We start from the raw sequence: 17,166 nt of genomic DNA, 5'->3' as shown, positions 1-17,166 counted from the left end.
TAGGTAGGAAGAGTGCATCTCTAGTCACAAGCATTCTAAAATGGTATTAGATTTGCAACATATATCTCCCAGTGGACTGTATCAAATGTGAATGCCTCGTAATATCCTTATTCTAATTTCTTTTTTACATTTTTATTGGCTTATTTTTAAATATGTGGCCTCACAATTCATCGCTCACATATATTATGTATTCTGACATTTTCTCATTTTAAATCTGGCCAGTCAATGCAAACATATTTCAATAGACAAATGACGTTATGCCCCAATTAAGGATTTGGGCACTGTGTTTTTGTATATGTCAGAGGTCCACATTCATTCTGACAGGATTTAATATACTTTCATACACTTTTTTTAAATAGAATTCTGTTTATTAGATGTGTTCTCTAAGTACCTCCCTGCAGCCTACTCTAATACTATAGCCAGGCAAATTGCCCAAGCATTCTATATAGCTGCATTTACTCTATCCTAGCAGCTTTAAGAGTGATGCTCTTGTTCCAGGCCAAAACCTTCATTATCCCCTTTGATTTCATTACATACAGGAGCGCCTTGTCTCAGCACACCACTGCTGTGGAACTTAGACATTTTCATTATAGTTGGGAGAGCAGATCTCGGCTGTCGGCGAGTGTTTGTCTGTTGATCATTGAAGGTTGCTCGTCTCGCTGAGGTGCGCTTTCGTGTGAGAAAGCCGGGGTGTTCGCTGAGTGACGGGAGCAGCCTGTGAGGCAGGGCGGTGCAGCTCCATCAGTGGAGGAGAATGAATCGCAGGAGCCTCTGATGCACGCATCATTTCCACAGGGCGTTGACCCATGCCTGCGTTTCACGGGACAGACAGAAGTGAACGTTCTGCTGTATGAATTCCAAATTGAATGAAACTAGAGTGCAGGATGAGGCTCCCAGCATTCCCTGCTGGGCTCTGTGGAGGAGAAATTTAGCAACTCATTTTGGAGGAAAAGCCTGTTAGTGAGCTGGTGCGCTGGGCCTCAGGGGCTCGGAAAAAAAACAAAAAAACAGCAAGACCCTTCAAAAAGTCAGGATGCATCCCACCCACGTACTTCTGCACAGGGTGTTTGCTTAATGCAGAATGACTCAAGCTGTTTTTGTGAGTAGCAGGGATCGTTTTGTTCATGATTTGACAATTTCCCAAATCGAAATCAGCGCTCAGACAGCCCTGCTACCCTGCAAATCTGCCAGTGAAGGCGTAACCTCGGTGTCTACTGGAATGCAAACTGTGGCAGAACTTCTAAACAGCAGGCGTGCAATCCCACTGCTTTGTTGATTTGCCTTTAAAAAAAAAAAACATTACTTTGTTTAGGCTTCAGTATTGCTTTTGCAGACTTTCTTAAAGAAAACAGTCGGCGGTAAATCCGAAAATTGGTTTTCAAATCATAGTCGGCTTTACAAATGAAAATGCAAAATGGGTTATACATTGTTAGCTTTACTCAATCTTAGTATGTAGGATCTGAGCAGAGTCTTAAAGAGGCTTCCTTATTCTTTGCTTGCTGTAGGAAAAAAAGACCCTAAAGGGGTAAAGAGACGAAGTACTTTAAGCTGTTAATATAAAGGGTTTTGTTCCAAAATGCATTATAGACCACTTAAAAAACTTCATTTTTTTAGGATATACATTGCTGGGAGTGGGCTTTACATATACAAGAAATATCAGAGCTATATTATGACTGATATCACCTTTATTAGAGAGATGCAAATGTGTTTTCCCCTATATGTGACCAAAAGCTTGTAATGTCCAAAACTGTTACAAATGGATATACAGAATTTTGGAATGAAACTATTCATGTTCTTCACACAAAAAAGGGTGCTTTAAATAACCACTCATTGAAAGGTTCTTTAGGGAAGCCAAAGTGGTTCTTTGACATTACTTGTTTCTTGGAACCTTTATTTTTTAAAGTGCATAATGAGACCATATTCTGGCCAGACAAAACAGCTCTATCAGGCAGATTTGCAACCTGACGACAACCTGTTTGACATCTGGATCTACTTAGCAGTTTGGTTACGCAGAGCCACCACAAGAGATCTAATTATTTGAATGCCAAAATCTGGAAATTCATCTTATCCAAAGACAGCTGCACTCTGTGTGGAAAATCACGTACGAGCTGTTGATACCACATGTTAAGGCGGAACAGCAGACTGCCATACAGGTCCAGGTGGGCAGTAATCTGCCATTAGCCATTTTGCAATTTGCCAATATGTATAAGTATGAACAACAGCTGTTATGTGCATAGCAAATATGGCAAAATATCACACTCAACATGCTTCTCAGTGAACTTTTCTTTGTCATAATCTGCATCATATGACACATCAAATAATGACTCATACAGATATTGATCTGAGCAGATTCTATTTGCTATGTTTGTCGCAAACCTTGGCGTCTTGTCTTTTTTTACAAGCTTATATTCCTGGAAATTGAGCTTAAAAAATATCACATTACAAAATGTACCATCCACTCTCTGTTCATGAAGTCCATGTATAGAAACTAGAATACAACAAAGTCTGTTTTAAACTCAACGCTTTTGTGACATATTGTACAGTGCTGTGCAAAAGTCAGACACCACTATTCATTTTATTTAATTTACTGTCAAAATGGCCATTAAGTACATAATATTTATTTTTCAGCGTCAGGATTAAAGCAGAAAACATTTATTTAACAAAAAATTACACAGAAGCCTTAATTACTATGTAATATATTTCAGTATCTACCTTTACCTTTATTATGGCATCCATTCTATTAGAAAAACCTGCAGTTTTCCAAAGAAATCTGCAGGGATATTTTTCCACATCACAAAAGTTCAGTCTTAGAAGTTGGTTGCATTTTCTGCTCCTCACAATACAAATAATTTAATGATGTTGAGGTCTGGACTCTATGACGGTCAGTCAAATGTTCTAAGAACACCAGCAGCTTTTTTCTTTGATTTGCAAACTTTCTTCTTTGCACCTTTTCCATTTCCTTTTCTTAGTAACGGCTTTTTGACAGCTACTTGACAGTGGAAGGATGGACAGAAACACCTGTGGATTGAAAGCTTTAAGCACTGTTGATCTGATGGTGACAGTTTTGGTGGTCTACCAGGCCTTTAGGAGTCCAATTTTCTCTCTGTTTTTAATCATTTTTTTGAGACTTCAGTTTTGGAAACCCCTGTTTTTCAACTTATATTCTTTTGATTTACTCCTTCCTTATGCAAGTGGACTATATTACAACTAATCTCCCCAGAACTTCTATATCTTCTACAAAATGAGTAACTTTAATGGCTGTTTTGACTAAAAATGAAATAAATAAAGGGTCTGATTTGGCATGAAACTGTATATCACCTCGTCAGCCTACAGCACTATAGCCTATCCATTCATGCTGAAGTTATACGGGGTGTTTCAGTTCAGACTGTTTTTGAATGAGGCACAATACAGGGCAGCCAGTCAGAGCAGAAGTCATGTACACATATCTTAAAGAAGACCTATTATGCTTTTCTGTTTTTTTTTTCTCTTTCCTGTAGTGCATTATGTAGCTTGTTGTGCATGTAAATGGTCTGCAAATTCACAAAGCCCAAAGTACACGCCAGGGGGAGTAACTCTCTCCCACATAAACCACTTTTCTCAGCTGCCTGAAACGCCTCCAGCTTTTTTCCTCTTTTACAAGATGACACAATCTTGTAACACAAACCTTATTGCACATCTGCTGGCAACCTTTGCATGCCCTCACACAACACACAGCAACTACTGGAGGCCAGGAAGAGTTTGTTCAGTTTTGTAACCATGTCGAGAAGACGCTGACCTGACTTTCAGGATTGTATTCTGGCTCAAACTGACATGGCTGAACTGATGCTATCGGAAAAATAGCAAAAGTCTGCAGACTGCAAGACAAGGGGGGGAACATGTAGCAGGCCAGAACCACTCTGGTGGTTGACCAGTCAGAACAGAGTGGGCATGCTGACCAATCAGAGCACATTGGGCTCATCAGGAGGAGGGGTTTAAGGACACATGAGCTCTAACAGTGTTTCAGACAGAGGTGGATAGAGATGTACAGTATGACAAAAAAAAATGTGTTTTTGGAACACTCAAGCATGTAAATCTATTCTAGTAGACTCCAATAATAAAATTATGAACATCACCTTCAAAATCACAGCCTGTTTAATTCTAAAGATAAACAGAGGTTTGGATAATGGTCATGTAAAATGAAATATGACTGTTTTGGACACATGAAGCCACACAAATAACATAAAGTGGAATACAAGGAAAACATAAACTAAGAAAAATGTGAGATATGGGCCCTCTAAAGGTCAGAAATCTAATGTCAAAGCAGGTTTTATCCTTTAAGGGAACACTGTGGTTTATGCGCCGTATGTGTGTGCATGAAAGTGCACCCATGTTACTACCACTGCTCTCCTCAGTGAGTTTGTGATGGAGTGGCAGGAGCTTGCCTTGTCTTACCTTATCTGACTGTCAGCCTGGAAAAGATACCATCTGACAGGCCAAATCGAAAGAGATCACCGAATTGATAAAAGTGTGCCAGCACCACGAAGAGGAAAATGTGAATCAATTAGGTATGCTTCACCGTGTCATGAAGAGAGAAGGATGAGGAGAGGAAAAAAAAGAAAAGCTGAGCGTGATCCCATATTGCAAATGCAAAGAGAAGACCAGCTAAGGGTAAATTGAGATGCCTCAGTCAATACGGCAGCGAAAAGTCATGCAGTCTTTAAGCCCCAAAGCCTCTTTTAAATCAGACAATGTTTTCTTTATGGATGCAGAAGAATGTGTCAAACAAGGACGATAATCAATTAAGTGCTCGCAGCGGTACGAAGAGATGGAAAAACATATGAGTTTGAAAGCATCTCTCTTTGCAGTGATTCAAGTCAAGTAGGTGATTATCTTTGAGTGGACTGTCATGGCATGCATGCTATCATTGTGATTGGCACTAGTGCTTTAGCAAGTGCAGGATGTCCTCAAACCACTTTTCTTCTTTTTTCTTCTTCTTCCCAGCAAAGATATTCAGAATGGAAACATATTGGCAATGCTAAATGGTCCGTTTCAGGGAAATACATTACATGTTGTATTCCAAGTAGAGTAATGCACTGTCCCCGTCTGGATGTTTAAACCATAATTCCATGGTCTGTCTTTTGTTGCCCAGGTAACTGAAACAAGGACTGGCCCTCTTGGTTGCAGTAACTATGACAACCTTGATTCTGTTAGTTCTGTGCTGGTTCAAAGCCCTGAAAACAAAGTCCACTTGCAAGGTATGAATTTCCTATATATGCTTTGTTTCATTCTGATTGTAATGATTTGCTCCTTATTATGTCTTACAAGAACATGGCTGCACAGAATAGGCAAGATATCTTTTAGAAGAATGCAAAACAGCTGTCAATCTATTTTTGCTGCATATATAAACAGGTGCAATCAAAAATAAAACATGGATGTGAAGATAGGGTACAGATTTTTATTAATCTTTTTGCACATATCTATTCGTTATGTTTACAAATGAAAAATGCAAGTAAGAGCATTATAAAACAATATTTTATGTGGGTTATTTTCAAAATAAAAGCAATCTATTAACTATTCTAAATATTCTTTACTGTTGGAATCACTAGATCATCCACCAAGAATGCTGTTTGTGAGACAAAGACTACATTCACCTTACCAGGTTGAAGTGGCACAAGTCACATTTTTTGCCCTAATGTAACTTAGATCTGATGTTTTCAGAGCTGTGTGAACACAAAAATCTGATTTTTTCAAATCTGACCTGAGCCACTTTCATATGTGGTCTTAGATCAGATTTGTGTGTTCACACAGCTCTAAAAACATTAGATCTGAGTTACATTAGAGTAAAACATCAGATTTATGCCACTTTGACCTTGTAATGTGAATTCAGAGCTGTGTAAACACACAAATCTGATCTTTTCAAATCTGACCCGAGCCACTTTCATATGTGGTCTTAGATCAGATACATATCCGATTCGTGGCCATGCAACCTTAATGAGAACACTCAAATTGGAATTTATGTGCTTTTTTTCCCCACTGTGCGTGCTCCGTCATTTAGCGTTACCATGGCAGCAGCGCCAAAAAGAAGTTAAAGCCAGTAAAGAGTGAAAAAGCAACACCTCACCCGTTTCACCTTCGTCTCACTTTAATAATAACGGCTGAAAGCTAATTAATTATCTTCGTAGCTAAGGCTCGGTCTGCATGTTAGTTTGCTGTTCATTAAGCATGATTCATTCACATGACGTTACTGATTAGTTTGCCCACATGCAGGTCATTTCAGGACACCAGTTTGTTCTCATAAATGACAGATTTAAGTCACTTACCTAAACGAGTGTGAACCGTCATGTCAGAGAGATCGTATCTGAGCAAAACATCTGATTTGAGCAAAGAGGCTTGTAATGTGAATATAGCCAAAGACCCCATTTACACATGGTCACCTCATGTGTCTTGAGTATCAGGATTATATCTGGATAAGCTCAAAACAGATAAGCATGTGTAAACGCACCAAAGACGCATTTATGACAGATACAAATCTGTTCGCTCAGTCCACTTCAGGAGGAGACACATTTGAGCCACATGTAATAGTAGTGTAAATGCATTCGCCTCTCCAAGACACATTTGACAACCAAAACCTCCCAGTACAACTGAAACTCCTCCCTATGCAGTATGTCACTGGGTGCATGCTCCGAGTCTTTGAGTACGATAATTATGGAGGACACACATGGTCAGGGACCAGAGGAAACGAATGCTTAATAGCAATATGGACAGCCACTACTGTGCAAAACAAATTGCAGATGATTTAATGAGTCATTAGAAACTAGTTGCCGCATAACGAGTGGATTTGCATAGTCCGGCTAACCGGAGATGCATTTGACTACCAAGTGTAAATGCATGTGGCTAAAACCTTATCAGGATACAATCCAGACACTAGTCATGTGACGTGACCAGGTGTAAACGGGGTCAAAGAGAAGCTGTTTGGATGCTGAAAGAAAACCAGAGCACAACAAAAACCAGCAGAAAAGTTACCAGAACTACAAAAATACAAAACATCCAAACCAATTCAGGTGGAATTGGCAACAAATTGTCAAATAACCAACTGCAAAGCTCATTCAGTTAGGCTGCATTTTACCAAACACACAAACTGACAAAGCTCAGTGAAGATTGTGAGATGTGTGGTTTGATGCTGCTACTAAACTGCTTAAATTAACTTGTGTTTTTCCAACACTTAGGCTCAAAAATGCTTTTATTAAAAGGGAATTCCACTGAAAATGTCTGCATAATTAAATGATTAAGATGTAAAGTGAGAGTGGTTTGACATGTAATGTCGTTCAAAGTGGGGGTTATAGGAACCAAACATCTGAAAAATGTTATGCTTCTAAAAGCCATAAAATGGTTATGATATGCTGTTATGAATACACTGCTGAGACACTGTTTTACAACAGTTTGAAAATGTTTTAGCCTGAAAAATGTCTTTTTTAAAGGTAGCCATGGCATTTATGCCATTTTTCAGTTTTACAATCATCAACATAACATATAAAAACTCTCTATACATCTCAACAATTGAATTATGCAGAAATTAAAAAAATCGGTAGAATTCCCCTTTAATTTTAAAGCACATGTACATTTTCTCCACCAGTCAAAGCTGTTGAGAATACAGCACTGCTTTTTTTCTTCACTGCCCTAATAGTAATTGAGGGCACTGTATGTCTTTATAATCCAGTCTCAGGTGAAGCTCGGAGGAAGCTAAAATGATGTCAGTTTACATTTCATTGATTCCAAGATTAAATTCTAAAATCTTTATTTGGCTGATTATACAAGTTCAATACACAAAACAAGCCCAAAGTTGGAGCACTACTGCCAAAAACTGCTGTCAGTGCTTCAAACTGGATAAACTTGCCTATAATTAACTAAATATTTTATCACGTTTAACAATTAGCAAATAATCCAAAATAATTTTATCAACAGTTTTAGTTTTTAAAATAAAAATGAACACAAAGGAAGCTAAGTAACTGTAATGTTAAGGCTTTGACGCAACAGCCATGTTGCCTAATTAACCTTGTGTGAGCAGTCATTAACATAATGTGGATTACTATAAATACAAGTTACAAGGCAGCAACTCACTGTAGAATGTAGGAAATCCAAAAATAGCAAATGATACATAGTTAAGCAAAGAAAGTTGCTGTCGCTAAAGCTGTCAGAAACTGGTATTCCTGAAGACCAAACAAGGGTGGGCAGGCCACAGGGGACTTCACCATCAAAGAAGAAGTTAATTTGAGCCACAAGTCTGTGAACTGCTTCTTTAATAGAAGCACAGCTTAATACTACTGGAAGAATTCTCAGATTCTTCACCATCAGCTAGTCAGAGGAGATTGCATGAAGCTGGGCTGTTTGAAAGAATAAAATAAAATCAAGTAAGCGTAAGAGTCATGCCAGGGCCAGAAAAAAAACCAGAATGTTTGAGAAGTGGAACTTGGTCTTATGGACCAACAAGTCAAAAACTGCAACACTTGAAGCCCAGCTATGGTGTATTTATTAGATGTAGAGATGGTGTATGCAGTTCCGCATGTGTGGTTTCCACTGTCAGTCATGGAGAAGGCAGTGTCATGGTTTACTTTGCTTGTGACAGAGCTGATCTTTTTCAGTTCTGCAGAACTCTCAACCAGCATAGCTGTCAGAGCTGAGAGGTGTGCCAATCCATCAAGATTACAGCTAGTTGGGCAGTTCTTCGTTCTTCAGCAAGATGATGGGCCTTATTCATCAGAGTTTTGTATGGTCTAATCTGATTGTAAAATGAGCACACACAAATTTGACAGATAGTTTTGTTATTCATCAGTTGCATCTTTAGCAAACTTTCACGATCAAAGTCTTGAGCGTAATAGTTTATCAACCTGAAAAAAAAATACTCAATCTCATAGTATTTTTATGGGATGAAATAAATAAAGGAATCAAAGCAAAGTAAACCACAAGGGCGCTACATCTCTGGAAACTGTTTTTGGAAGATATGTTGAGTGATTTTCTGTCTGAACATGTTGATTGAATGTTTTGAATTTATAAGAGTGTTTTGAAGAAAAAGCCTGGCTATTTTGCGAACTTGAGATTCAGGAAATGATTTAGTTTCCTTGAAAAAAATGTATAAGCAACATCATTACATTTCCATTAGGGATGCACAATGATATCACAATCATATCATAACATCGTATTGGCAGATAATTGGATAAAAAAAAATCAACATTGGACAGATGTTTAGTTTTGGCTGAAATTTGGCTGAGAATCCTAGGGCTCCGTGCTAACGTCTGCATTAAAGAAATAAAGAAATAAGTGCTATATTTCTTAGTAATGCTAATCCAGGTAGATCTACATTTTTCAATATTTTATAAATCTCTACCAGCATTTGCACAAAATTGCCATATCAATGCAAACCTAATTTTAATTTTCATGGATTTACAGAACCTTTAACAATGCCAGCATTGTAAATTATGAAAAACTCTAGCTGTCAGAGAGTCTAATAAGCTTTTGACTGATACTGATATTTTAATTTATTAGATTAGGGCCCATATTCATAAAGATCCTCAGATTAAGCTGATGTAGTATATATCTCTCTCAGTAAAGTCATAGTAAATAAGAAGGGGATCTGATCCTAGATCACCATTCCTACTCTAAGAAGATTTTTGAATATGGGCCTTGGATAACCAATCTCATCCACAAGGACCAGTGTTGCTGCAGGTTTTCACTCCAATCAAGCAGGAACATTCCTGATTGGTTTCAGTCTTCAAACAGTTGGTTAGATATAGGAGTTGTGCTCCTGCTTGGCTGGAATGAAAACCTGCAGCCACACCAGCCCTTTGCGGATAAGATTAGTGACCCCCGTGTTAGACCCCTGAGTTTACGTGACTTTTCTGCTATCTGAAATTGAAGGTTTGCAGGTCATTCTGCCAGACTACCTCAAAGATACCTTTGTCCAAGCAGCTCTTAGTTACATTGCCTGCAACGGAGAAGGAGACTTTGTCTGCCGAGGCAACGACTGCTGGTGCAAGTGTGACCCTAAGTTCCCGGAATGCAACTGTCCATACATGGATATCCAGGCCATGGAAGAGAGCCTCCTTCGGATCTCTGAATCATGGGAACTCCTCTACAAAGAGTTTAAGGATTCAGGTAAGAGATGCCTTTTATACGCCATACATTATACAGGGAGAGTGTGAAGAAAATAAGACCCGAATAAATCTAGTCTTACGATTAAACCTGCTAAGCCATGACCTATTCTTCATAATGTGATTTATGAGCAAGACTGAGTAAACACTGATGACATCTAGTGAACTGATGCATTTCACACACTGTAAAAAAAATCAAGATCTGAATGGAGCAGGATTTTGAAAAAAAGTAATCAACACACAGGTAGTTTACAATGTGCCGAGCAAGATGAACTGTCCATAAAATATCTTTACTATCAGGCCAGCATTGGTCATCAGACTGGCCACAACATATGAATGAGAGCACTTAACATAATGTTTAAATATGACTGCCTTTTAGGTCACCCTGCAAAGACCATTGGAGCAGGAATGAAATTAAAATAGATCACAATTTTTTTCCTCCCTTAACTCAATCATTTTTTTTCTTTCCTGAAATATCTGTGAGTGCAATTACTTTTACAGTTTATGTTATAAGAGCTGGAGGAAAGTGCAGGAAGTGCCAGGCATAAGTAGTTTCTCAGGTATCATAAATGTGTCCTTTGGTGAGGGATATCAAAGACATTCAGTGTTCTGCTCCATCAGCTAAAATTAAATGCTGTCTCCATAGAGAATGTGTTGGGGAAAGAAAAATACTTAGCCGCTCTGGAGTGAAATGGTTGTTCCTTATTGCTGCTGTGGGGAATGGCTAGAAAGTGTTGCCTCACAATCACCCTCTGCGCCTTGTTTATTTTAAACTCGCTGGATCTCAGAAAGAGAGAACTTTTTTTATCCTCTTATTTTCACCAGATGAGTTCAAGACATTCCTGATGAGGCTGCCTCAGAACTTCTTCCTCAACACCTCTACGATCCAGCACTTGTGGCTGCTGGATGGCACGTTTCAGCGGCGTTATGAGCTGCTGGAGAGTAGCATGAAGGGCCTCTTTAGGAGGGCCCAGCGAGTTGTGTACAAGCTCTTCAGTCTGAGCAAGAGGTGTCAGAAGCAACCCCTCATCAACTTACCACGCGAAAGGTGAGCACAACAGCCTCGTTATCTTGTCATTGAGACTCTGGTGAGTAGGTTGATGGCTAATTCAGAAATGGGATAATGTCTCGGTCTCTGTATTAGTAGAGGGAGTTCCCCACACAATTTAGAACTAAATTACTGCCGGTGCGCAAAAGTGGCCTGTATTTTAGCCTGAAATCTCGATGGACTGTGGAGAGGAATGTTTGTCAGTGTGCCTCAGAGTGATAGCGAACAGATGAAAGATTTTTCCACACCCCATTTGGAGCGCTTCACACAAACAAGCTGTACATGTTGGATTTCGGTTCCTCAGGCCAGTTTCTCGGTGCTGACAATTATGCCTGCAAAACCTGCAGTCGGATAGCAGCTCGGATTGAAGCCAGACGGAACAAGGAGAGTTGATTCAGGAGTTTAGTTCTCAGTGTGTAGTTAGACAATTAGTGAGGAAATCTGTGGCTTAGAGTATGTCATCTGCTATGAAATGTGTCTGATGAATAGGGCTGGGTATCGTTTGAATTTGTTTGATACAGATACCAATTTGATACTTTTTTGATGCCTTTTTACCAATTGTGACAAACAAAACAATAATAAAGAATTATTATTTATTAATAATAATTCCATGTTCCCCTCTTCTTGGCCCTCTATGTGAATCACTTCTATAATGAATGTGGTTTCCCTGTGGGCAGTCACATTAGATGGGGATGAACTGGTCCTAACATGGTCAAAGCTCTCACTTACAACATGCAAACAAAACATCATAGTTAAGAGGGCTGATTTATGAAACCTGTGAAGAGTGATTTAGCATGTATGTATAGATGAATCCAGCACCAGACGGCAGCTGGCTGGCTAGCTAAGCAGGGCGAGTGTTGGTGCCAGCTGAATCTAAATGTGTTTACCACGCTGACAGATGCCACAGCAGTTAACTTTGCTCTTGCAAAAGTCAGAAAGCGGTGCAGTAATAACTTACCTGCTGTTATGTCCTTAGTGAAAATATTTGTGGCTGTGCATGGTTGTGACCAAGCTTTCTAATCTCCGGCAGCGATGGAGTAGTGCTGCTCTTCAAACAGCGTTCTCGACAGAAATAAATATCATTTTTGATTGTATGACACGTCAGATTTGATGTATTACCTAACTTCGAAACTACTAGTTTAAAGTATTTTCTGCATGAGGAACTGTTCTCATGTAAGGATAACTTTTATGAAATACCAGCACAACTTGGACCTTTGTGATCATCCGTTAGATTTGTATGTGCTGCCTGTTTCCACTCTTGCATCAATGTCTTCTTCTTTTTTCTTAAAATAGTTCTAATAATCTTCTAAAATGAATGGAGCCTCTGAAGGGACATGGCGTATTTATATAAAATATTTATATATGTTTAGATAAAAATCTGGTGCACACCAGATACTATCTGGAGAGCACACAGTACTATCAAGTGACCACCAGATACTATGTGGTGAGCACCCAATACGATCAGGAGAGCACCCAATACTATCAAGTGAGCACCAAATATTATGCGGTGAGCACCCAAAACTATCAGGAGAGCACCCAATACTATCAAGTGAGCACCAGATACACCTAGTACACGTGTGCTCACCACATAATATCAGGGTATTATGTGATATTATGTGCTCACCACATAATATCAGGTGCTCACCACATAGTATATGGTGCTCACCAGACAGTATCGTGTGCTCACCACATAGTATATGGTACTGGCTTGATAGTATTGAGTGCTCACCTGATAGTATCTGGTGCGCACCAGATTTTTACCTAAAAAAAATACACCACGTTCCTTTTATCTAAAAAAAGGGACTCAGTAAAGATGTAATTTTTGTCCAAAGTATCAAGAAATAGGCACTATTTTTTCTGGTACTCAGTACTACCGAGATGTTTCAATCAGTGGTTTTGGCAAACTGATCTTCGGTACCCAGCCCTACTGATGAATGCTGTTATTTGTCATTGCCAATGTAGCTTTCTGTCATTTTTTAACATTGTGGCACAACAGGAATGACAGACACAGTGCTGCTCACAGAACACTGCATGCAGGAACAAAAACTCTGTAATACAATGTAGTTAAGAGACTAAATGGTTTGTTTATGTTTGCTTATTTTTGTAAACAGCAGAGTCAAAAGCTCAATTTGGCTTCACAATAAGGTGGAAGTGCTAAATTTGGAAAATAAGGCTACTTAATTAACAGTAAATTATGCACTCCAATGGTGTTTTAATTTTCTCCCTAAAGCAAATGCGACTGCTGTGATTATTTAAAAAAAAATGATTTTGTACTGCCTTTGCTTCAACCCTGCTGTGTGACAGAACCTACCTCTGGCACACGGCCACACATATGGTCTGGAGCTCTACTTTAGACATGTTGAGACATGCTTACTGAATCCCACCCCCTCTTTCCTCAAATGTAGGCCACGATCATACTGGCTGAACTACTTCCAGTCATTACTCTACTGCTCAGAAAACAACCAGCTGGGCTTCTTCTCCGAGGAGTTGCACACCTGCATTTGTGCATATGACCAGAACTCGTGCCAGGTGCCCACTCCATGCTCTATAGGAGAGGGTCTGGCCTGTGCTGCCTGTGCCAGTGACAACCACACTCGCTGTGGCAGCTGCAATGCTGGCTACATGCTAAGCCAGGGAGCCTGTCGACCTATGGTGGCTGATTCCACTGAGAACTACCTGGGTTTTGAGACTGACCTGCAGGACCTGGAGCTAAGGTACCTCCTGCAAAGGGCTGACCGTCGCCTGGAGGTCCACGCCATCTTCATTAGCAATGATATGCGCCTCAACAGCTGGTTCGACCCCTCATGGAGGAAGAGAATGCTGCTCACACTGAAGAGCAACAAGTACAAATCGAACCTGGTGCACATGCTCCTGGGGATCTCCCTTCAAATCTGCCTTACTAAGAACAGCACCCTAGAACCTGCCCTTACTCTCTTCATCAATCCTTTTGGTGGGAGTCACTCAGAGAGCTGGTTGATCCCTGTAAGTGAAAACAGTTTCCCGGACTGGCAGTCCACTAAGTTGGATCTTCCACTCGAATGTTTCAACTGGACCTTGACTCTGGGCAACAAGTGGAAGACCTTCTTTGAGACCATTCACATTTACCTGAGGAGCCGCATCAAAACATCAGGTACTAGCACCAACGAGAGCGTTTACCTGGAGCCTCTGGAAATGACTGACCCTTCAAGGAACTTGGGATACATGAAGATCAACAGCATCCAAGTGTTTGGTTACAGCATGCATTTCGACCCGGAGGCTATCCGTGATTTGATCCTGCAGCTGGATTACCCATACACGCAGGGCTCGCAGGACTCAGCCCTGCTGCAGCTGCTGGAGATCCGAGACCGGGTGAACAGGCTTTCTCCACCAGGCCAGCAGCCTCTGGACCTCTTTTCTTGCTTGCTGCGCCACCGCCTCAAGCTCACCGCCAATGAAGTGGTGCGCATCCACTCCTCTCTCCAGGCCTTCAGTGCCCGGCTTCCAAACTCTCTTGATTATGAGACAACTAAACTCTGTAGCTAACAGCTAAAAGTCCAGACAGCTGTAGATCACATCCACACACAGACGAGACTGTGCATGAGTCAAGGCTGCAAAGAGAAAGAACAGTGATGGATTCGTAATAAACTAATTGAATCATCCACTCAGATATCTCACAAATTTCCATTTATACATAGACCATTGTGCTCAAAACAAATGAGTCATTTTTCTTGTATGGTTCTGCACTGAAACCACATGGAGGGACGTTTTACATATATGGTATGATTGTTTGTAACTTTTCTATGTTATTTTGCTTCAGTGACTGTGCACTTTCCTTGGACAGAATACAGTGATGTCAGTAAGTTTTGTAGATAAATTGCTATTAAAACATCATGTAATAATATAATCATTGTTGCATTATTTGCTAGTCCTTTTTTTATTGGTTTAGCATTTCAGCAATTTATGTTGTAGTCTACAGCGAAATGGCATACACATTTTCTATGTGGAACTAAGGCCACTTAGTGAGAATGTAAATGCAATTAAACATGACATAAGACTTTGATAAAATAATAATGAAACAGATTCATTAACACGATTACATTACAGCTTGCTAAGATATGCTGTCTTTTTATGAGGAAATTCATATTTAATTTGAAAGGATTAGTCAGAGACAACCCAGTATGCTAATTTAACCCCTGAACGTTAACATCTGGGGATGTGACTGAAAGCACTGTATATTCTTTTCTCCTCACAAAGGAAATGGCATGCTTCATTTAAGCACTACAGATTTAGTATTTATACATTTATTCTTTTTATTCTATTCGAACAGTGCTGCTCATTGACATTACCAGCATTGGAGTAGCTTGGACTACTTTGACCCCTACACTTTTAAGAAAAAGGTACTTTAGTTTTAAGGTGGTCTAAGATATGCTTATTTTGATATAACAGGTGTGAATTTGTGAAGGTTTATCAGGTTGTGGCTTTGTAGCACTAGGCCGTTTTTTCTTTTTCTACTAAACAAGTATTATTTTTCTGTTCTATTTCTTTTTTGTAGCTTTTTTCCCACATTTCATTTTTGTTTGGGTTGTTTAATTGTAGAAGGCCTTACATAAGTCCCCTGCTAATTTTTACAGTCCATTTATACAGATCAGGTTCAAAGAACTTCATAATTACAAAGGAGGCTTACACAGAGTGTTAAGCTAATGCTTAAGTGGTAAATTATAGTTTGATAGACTTAATGACATACATTGTGCTTTTATAAATGTGTGAGGGAGTGCAGGGCACAATCTAACACATTTTTGTTTTTGCTTAATGATTTTATTTAAGTATTTAAGCAACCTACACATGTCTGCTACAAATCAAAACATAACCTTTGTTCCCAGCACCTACTATTTGTGAACAATGTGGGGTTAATTGTAGCAGATTGGGGCAAGTTGTAACAGGCAAGTTGTACAAAAATTGAAAACTAAAGTGCATTGAAGAGTTAAAAGACAATAAAATAAGGGATTGAAGGAAATAAAAATGCTGTAATGCCTAGATAGTAGTGCCAAGAAGTCCAGTGCTCTATAAAGGCACAAGAAAACAGGAACGTCTTCAAACTGGAATTAAAAATGACTACATTTGGAGCATATCTGACCGCATCTGGGTGTTTGTTTCAGCAGTTGGCCCTGTTTGGTTCTAATGCTGGGCCCTACTAACTGACTGGTCTCTAGTGATCAGAGAGGCCTATTGGGTTTGTATACAGCAGCAATGTATTTGGTCAAAGACCATTCAGTGATGTGTTTTCAATTAGAAGTACTTTAAAGTCAATTCTGTAGTTAATTGGTAGCCAATTCAGTGACTTAAAGATTGGAGTAGAGTCAATGGGACGAAAGTCATCTGGCGAAAAAGCTGAGTAGATCTGGGTGCTGTCGCAAAGCAATGGCAAGATATTATTTTTAAGGATCTGGCCCAGTGGTAGCATATAAAGATTGAACAGTAGAGGTCCAAGAATGGATCCTTGTGGGACGCCACAGGTCAGAAGGCCCTACCCAGTTTTCCAGTCTGTATAAAAGAATGTCAACAGTATCAAATGCAGGATTAAGATCAAGAAGCACAAGCACAAATATTTTGCCAGCAAAACATAATTAATTCATTATAGTTCTATGTTGTTTGTGCTAGGCAAGATTTCCAACATAAATGGATAAAACATATATTCATCAAAACCAGTGATTACTGATAAGAGAGTGGATCAAATATGGCACATTTATTTTTGATCACAAAGTAAAACAGCAAATAACAGCATGATAAAATTGAATTATATTAAATATAGTTTGTTTACATTGTATGAATAGTACATTTTTGATCAATTTATATGTAAATTGACTGTTTTGGACATTGTCACTTTCCAAAATGGTAGCTTTAATTGCAAAAAAATGGGGATTTTTTTTTTCAGTGGTGGAATATATGTAGAACAAATGGACTACTATTGATACTATTGACGTGGTTGCTATAGGGATACAAGAAGATCACCAAAAG

General features: G+C 39.3%; 1 protein-coding gene across 1 annotated transcript in view; it reads left to right on the top strand.

Annotated features, from left to right (window-relative positions):
- Positions 1-15,055, top strand: part of brinp3a.2 (bone morphogenetic protein/retinoic acid inducible neural-specific 3a, tandem duplicate 2) — a 51,735-nt gene extending 36,680 nt beyond the window's left edge. Inside the window, exons 5-8 of the mRNA XM_036570687.1 lie at positions 5,129-5,234; positions 9,892-10,128; positions 10,950-11,172; positions 13,578-15,055. Coding sequence (XP_036426580.1) covers positions 5,129-5,234; positions 9,892-10,128; positions 10,950-11,172; positions 13,578-14,694 — 1,683 coding nt within the window. The 3' untranslated portion in view covers positions 14,695-15,055. The remainder of the gene's footprint in view (positions 1-5,128; positions 5,235-9,891; positions 10,129-10,949; positions 11,173-13,577) is intronic.
- Positions 15,056-17,166: the final 2,111 nt, after the last annotated feature.

The sequence above is a fragment of the Colossoma macropomum genome, unplaced genomic scaffold (genome assembly GCF_904425465.1).
Source record: "Colossoma macropomum unplaced genomic scaffold, Colossoma_macropomum, whole genome shotgun sequence".
Lineage (NCBI taxonomy): Eukaryota > Metazoa > Chordata > Actinopteri > Characiformes > Serrasalmidae > Colossoma > Colossoma macropomum.
This window is presented reverse-complemented; position numbering and strand designations above follow the sequence as displayed.